This window comes from Egretta garzetta, unplaced genomic scaffold (assembly GCF_000687185.1).
Source record: "Egretta garzetta isolate BGI_Z169 unplaced genomic scaffold, ASM68718v1 scaffold424, whole genome shotgun sequence".
Lineage (NCBI taxonomy): Eukaryota > Metazoa > Chordata > Aves > Pelecaniformes > Ardeidae > Egretta > Egretta garzetta.
The window spans coordinates 1,824,740-1,831,486 of record NW_009259489.1 but is presented as its reverse complement, the minus strand read 5'-3'; the positions used below and the strand labels follow the sequence as shown (position 1 = coordinate 1,831,486).

The 6,747-nt window shown below is 35.8% G+C and overlaps 1 protein-coding gene across 3 annotated transcripts in view; it reads left to right on the top strand.

Moving 5' to 3' along the window:
* The window catches only part of AP3B1 (adaptor related protein complex 3 subunit beta 1), a 160,904-nt gene extending 155,296 nt beyond the window's left edge, over positions 1 to 5,608 (top strand). For all 3 annotated transcript variants that reach the window (XM_035892818.1, XM_035892823.1, XM_035892822.1), the window contains one exon: positions 4,861 to 5,608. In XM_035892818.1, the coding sequence (XP_035748711.1) occupies positions 4,861 to 5,014 (154 nt within the window). In that variant the 3' untranslated portion in view covers positions 5,015 to 5,608. The remainder of the gene's footprint in view (positions 1 to 4,860) is intronic.
* The last annotated feature ends 1,139 nt before the right edge of the window (positions 5,609 to 6,747 follow it).

Below are 6,747 nucleotides of genomic sequence, written 5' to 3'. Positions count from 1 at the left end.
CCTGCATTTTTGTTAGAGTTACAGTGGAACTGCTCACTGGCAACTGAGGATTGACTCAAAATCTATTTTGCCAATAGGACTAAAAATGGTAAAAGTATAGTACAGATCTGATTGCAATTAATTTTAAAATATTTTATTATTTTATTAAACCCAAAAATAGTTAATATTGGAAATAATTACATTATGGTAATGAATTAGGTATTTTGAAGAATTTATTCTAAGAGTATTAAAATAGCCTTAAATCTACTGGGAAAAAAAAAGTTAAATTATCATATTATTTTTAAGGTAAATGTTAATCAAATTTTATGATTAATAACCAATGTTAAACACATTTTTTTCATGAGACGTTAAAAACACTAGGTTAAGAAAAATCCTTCTTTTCATGAGTATATTTCTGCTTATGTTTTAGTATTAAGCTTGCTCTATGCCCAGGTGAGACCTAATACATAGTAATGCTATTCCAAGTACTTCTTTTTCATGTTCTAAGGCTTGCTCACAGAATGAATACAACTAATTTAGTAATTTAGCCAAATTAGTAATTTAGCAAATTTTTAGATGAAACGTTAATTACAAAGGCAAACCTGTACATACATCAGAGTAAGGTGAAGATTCAGCGTACTGAAACGATAAATATTTTTGTTGTCCAGTTGATACACTGGAAGGTACTTCATAGTGCTTCATTCTTATATTTACAAATGGAAGACTAATTCACAGCAGTATTTTTTTTTCCCCTTTGAATATATTCCTTGCATAACCTGATTACACATTTGTCAACTTTGGACTAATTATTTTTCTACAGCTAGGGCAGGGCATTGTAGCTTCTGATCGTCTTTCTTACTAATAGGATTCTGTCTGCTTCAGCAGGCAGTAATTGAAGGCTTCATGTACAAGATTTAAAGAAAGGGCGGAGGAAAAGAAAAAGTTTTAGCCTCCATGGGCCATTGTCACTGTTTCTGGTAAGCAGTAGAACAGAAAAAGAATAAAATTTAGCTTGAATAGAAAAATCAAAGGGATAGAAGAGCACCCGACAGGAGAGAATGTATGTTTTAGTGCTGTTGAATTATGCGTAACAAACCCTGCTCTGCTGTAAACAAATGTCCCGATAGTGATTGTTCGGGTGTAAATTTACTTTCTCAAATGTTGAATTTTAAAGAGCAGATTTTGAGTGAGTTACTCTGCTGCTGTCTATTCACTGGCGTGGAATTTTCATAACCTTTGCCCATAAAAATGCCTCTCCTGTATAATGTAGCTATTTTTTGTCTACAACTAACGGGAAAATAACTGCTAGTCTGTAGTTAGGGTAGTTATCATTACAAAGCCTGTGTTTGGCAAATGCTGTCACATTGCAGTGTCTGATACTCTGTGTTTTCCCTTTATATCAACTATAAATCAAATATTTTTGTGTGATAATCATTAACAAATCTTATTTTCATAGAAAGTGACCAAGCATATGTACTTGATTTTTAACTCTTGAAAGACTGAATGACTTTCTAAAAATATACAGTACTTTATTGATGTTGATTTAGAATTTGGTTCTTAATACACATTTCCTTACCTACTGACAGGTACTATATTTATGTAAAAATAATCTATGAACACATCTCTTTTTCTGCATATCACATAGCCTCAGAATATGTAACATTCTTTTTAAAGAAAAAATATTTGGAAAAACTCAGAATATGCAAATATATCTCACATTGTTACGTTTCTAATCTGTCTTGATTTTTTTAAATGGGAAGAGTATTAACAGCTGCAGATCTTCCTGAATATTTTTACTGATGTGAAATCAGTTTAGAATTAATATTATCACAGAAAGAAAACTAGAAAATAACTGCAGTATAGCAGAAACAGCCATCTTGAAATTATTAGTAAATAGTTGGTTCTGTTTTGTGGATGGTATTCTCATTTACTTTTTTTTTTTTTCAATATTCACTGATGTATCCTTTGTTGGACCATGCTAATAATATAATGTCTTGAGTTAAGAGTTATCCATAGGACAAATGCTTTCTTTTGGACCTACAAACAACGAGTTTACCAGCGAGATTTTAATGTACTGTAGTGCAGTTTTCAAGGCTTATTTCTGTCTATGAATTTTGATTGGTTTTAATATCTTTTTCATTTTTTTTTTATTCAAGTTCTAACCTTTAAGGCAGCATCAACTTTCAGAAAAAGTAAAAAATAATTACTGAGATGGTGGGGAAAATAAAAGTTTCTCACAAAGAATAAATACCTTCTATAGAGAGTGATTAATTTTTGCTACTGAAAGATTTTTTAATGGCTTTCTGGTCTAAGTATTTAGTTGAGCACAACACATGTTTTGGAAAATCCATGTGGGCTAATGGTAAGGGTAAGCGTATAAATGCAATAACATGTACTTAGTCAAAAAAACAGATATTACCCAAGTCCTTCAGTGGCAGTATATTTAAAACATCTGAATAATTAGCAAATCAGTTTTACTGATAGGTCTTCTAAGCAAAAGTCAACTGCTTCATCCTTTTATAACTGTATTCAGTTTCAAAGATTGTGTAAGCATATTTATGTTATAGCTCTCTTTAGAAACAAAATTATCTTCCCTACTTTAAGGAACAGATTTCGATTTCCGAAGTTCAAAAGCAGCGGTAAACCCATTGTGTGCTTGTTCTTCTATACACCCTTTTTTAATGGCGAAATAAGTCATCCTGTTTTGTTCCACTTCCACGAAGCAATTCCAGATCGGTGGCCATTGATACAAACTGATTAGCCACTGCTAGTTATGCATACTAACACTTTGTGTAAAATTATCTGAGTATCATACCCTTTGGCTCTTGCAAACCACAAAGAAACTCACATTTTATTGATTTTATGTGTTTTGTTCAGAGGTATGGAAAAGTACTATTGATCCCCTATGTGATTTTGCAAATCCACGTGTAAAATTATCAGCACAAAACTCATCGCTGATGCTTTGGGCTGCCTTGGCTTTCGAAGAACTGACTTTGTATCACTTTCAGGTTTTAATAAAAGAGGGTAAAATCAAGCCTCGGGGCTATGAAACACAGCAGGAGTGCCAACTACCAACCTATTTATGTGCATACTCAGACATAATCTGCTTCTGTGTTGTCCCAAGACACAACTGTTAAGTAAATAAAGTGACTAATAAGACTATTGTTTCTATAATTATCCCCCTGTCAAAATCAACAAGAGAAATAGTGATCTTCTACATCGCAGTGCAAATAGATGAAATCACTGATATAACTAGCTAAGTAGCTAATTTTTATAGTAGTAACGTTGTTTTAAAACCTCCTATTAAAGGGAGAGGTCTTTGAATGTATCTATAATCCGGACAAAAGAAATAGATTGACCCGTGATGGGTGACATTAGAGAAGTGCCCCATGTTTCCTTAATTAGTATAATGTGTTAGGAGATTTTGATATGCTTAGTTTAAAAAGAAAAAAGACAGAAATTACTTCTCGTTTAAAGAGAACCTGCTTCCTGCTTAAGTGGCTAATATTTTAATTAAGTCTGGAGTGAAGTTTTTTGAGTATCTCCTGATAAACTCCCTCCTTTATGTTGATGGTAATTAAACAGATCCCCAAGGGCTTGGGTAGGCGCTTTGCGAGGCCCATGCTAATTGTCAGACATGAGACACTGACCAGTTGGTTTGCTCTTGAATAGCCGACAGCGTGCTGTCAGCCCAGCAGTTTGATTTTTCGGTATTGTGAGCTGTTGTCAGGGCTAACTGGGTCCTATTGTGGCTGAAGATGTTGCGCAAATTGAGGCAGATGGCTCTGATTCAGACACGTGTCATTCAGAAAGAGGAGAGGAGATTGGCCCTGCAAAGTGGGGTCAGACTGGGTCACAGACCTGCTCTACACTTGTTAGTGTTTTCAAAAGCCCATGTGCAGCAACTTATGGTGTGCTTCTTGTGGAAGATGGAAGACGAGGCTGTTGCCATCCTCTTCTGTTGCCATCCTCTTCCTTCCCGTCTCTTGGGCCTGACTGTGCATGCAGAATGAATTAACAGGATTGACAGAAGTTCATTGTGCCTAAAATGGCTTTTCAGTCAATTGTGGTGCTTAAAAGGCTAGTTTTGCTTTTAATTCCATGTAATTAGTGGGTTCTTCATGTCTTGGAATTTAGTAATGGTGTATTAGTCCTAACTTTTGTTTATCTGGTTGGTTGGAGGCAGGAGGGGGTATTTGCTTTGGAGGGGTTTTAATAGTTGTAAAATATTTGAAATATTGGCCACATTCTTATTATTAAATATTCTGGAGATGAATTCACGGATGGAATGATTTGGTGTCTTGCTGTTACCAGAATTTCAAATGATCGTGTCGATGTTTATAGCTTTCAAATTTTTTAGTTTGAATTAATTCCCAAGACAACAGGAGGATGCACTTTTCTGAAAGTATAACAATTTGGCTTCTCGAAAGTATTCTGCTACATTTGGCATAGTTGCATTTTCTTTGGGGCACCAGATAATGATAGTTATCCATGGAAAACTCCATACAGCTGAATTCAGGTTGCCCGTGTGCAATAAAACGGTTCTGGAGTATCATCTTGTAGATGAACTGGAGAATCAGAATTTACATAAAAATTGATGTAACTAGATTTTATTGCTTGCACTATTAAATACACAATTTTGCATGATACTTTTTTGTCCTTCTTAAATGCAAAAATATTTACACAATGCTGAACAAATTCTTTCTGAAGAATTTATGGAGGTTTTTATGGTTTATCCCCTGAAATGCATTAATGAAATTGGAGGCATTTTATTATATTTGAGCTCATTTAGCTTTTGCAGAAAGAAATATTAGCAGTGTTTGACCTTAAGATCCTCAGTCGATTTTATTTTTTATTTTTTATTTTTCCTTCCTCCCCCAGGTTTGCAGCGAAGACTGTGCACAGTGGGTCACTGATGCTAGTCACAGTGGAGCTGAAGGAGAGCTCTACAGCACAGCTCATCATAAACACCGAGAAAACCGTGATTGGTTCTGTTCTGCTGCGGGAGCTGAAGCCTGTCCTGTCCCAGGGGTAACCTGCTTACATCTGGACTTCAGAATCTGGCACACAACAAAAGTGCCTGGCATCCACTACTGCTGCCTTTCATTTATAATAATAGCCCTTCCATCTGGCAGTGGGGGAAGAATACACTCTTGACATTCTTGTCTTCTGCTTTAGAATGCTAGTGTGTATCTATCATGTATGCAAGTCCTTTCCTTTTTTTCTGCTTGCTAACCAAAGAACATATATTTTACTGTCAGTTATCTGCGCTTTTAAATGTATTTCCCATTTGTTCTACCCTAGTCCTTCCCTCTCTGCTCCCTTCCCCTGCTACCTTCCTTCCCCATCGGTTTTCCCCACTGTAGTGGACAAAAACTAGATAATAAAGTTCAAGGGAAATCACAGTGCTTGAAAAGTGAGTTAAAAGTGAGGTCCAGCAACATGTACAACAACTACGTGGCTCAGAGAGGATTTGCTGCATAATTGTAAAAATACAATAGGCACAGCAAAATGGTGTTTGCTTTCTGGAAATGCTTGTAAACCTGAACTCACCTGTGAAGAACATTGTTCCCATCTACTGCATTTTCTCAAGTATTTCTGTTAAGATGCCAATAAAGTAGTGCTATGAGCAGAGGCTCCCTCTTTCTTGTTTTGGTAGAGAACTGATAATGATGATTGCTGATATTTTATATAACTGGTTAATTAAAGTAAATACTAACAAGATTGGACACTACATATGCATCAGCAAACTGTTCTTGTGAAAGTAGCCAATGTTTTTGCCCCTATTGTAATTTTCTGCTATGCGGTTACATTTTTGTTAATAAACAAAGCCAGTGACTGCCTTTTTTCAAATTGGCCTGTTCATAAAATACTGATTGAATTATTAGAAATCAGTATTATATGAAATAGTGATTATTAGACTGTTGTGGCAAATACTGTCATCTAGCTTAATAAATTATTCAGATCTTTGCTTCAGATTTCTATTGTAAACAGAGACTAAAATGCCTCCCACCTGTGCATAAACAAGGCTCTAGGCAAAGAGAAATTCGTAACTGTATCTACTGAACTAGGGCTGAGAAGACCAATGGCTGTGCAACCGTTGTTGCACACAGAATCCTGCCTGTAGCCTGGGTCTCACTGATTTTGACCTTCCCTTCACATTCTGGTTACATGGTAGGACTGAAGGGTGCCGAGCTTTGTCATTTCATATTGGTTCTCCTCACTTCCAGCGTGGCTTTTCCAACTACCTCATGGGTCTGCTACAGGTGTTTTCATGGCACAGAGAAGTTTTTTGGATAACCGTACCCTTGCTCTGTCACCAGGACCCTTGCATGGTCCTTTGATGCTGACTAAGTGGTGCTGTTTTGGTTTAGCTTTCTGGATGGTAGGAAATACGGCTTCATCAGAAATGTTGCATTACTGCACGTAATTCTAGAATTTTCTACTACCATTTGGTAGAACTAAAAGGTAGCTCCAAGATGTAGCAGAGTCTGTTGGCAAGTTCTAAAGAGATGTTGGGGTTTTCTAGGTACTCAAGTTGCACTACGGTAAAAAACGTAGTTCTAGGTTTCACTAGCACCCAAAATACACTGGTACTTCTCAAACAAAGAAACAAGAATTTTACGCCCTCAGTAGAAATGAATATGTTTAAAATTAACTTTTACATTATTTTCTGAAGTGCTAATCCTGCAGTAAGTTTTTTTATGGAATTACACTTTTCAAGTGTGATGTCAAAGTTATTCAAACAGATGAAAAATTACACTGTAG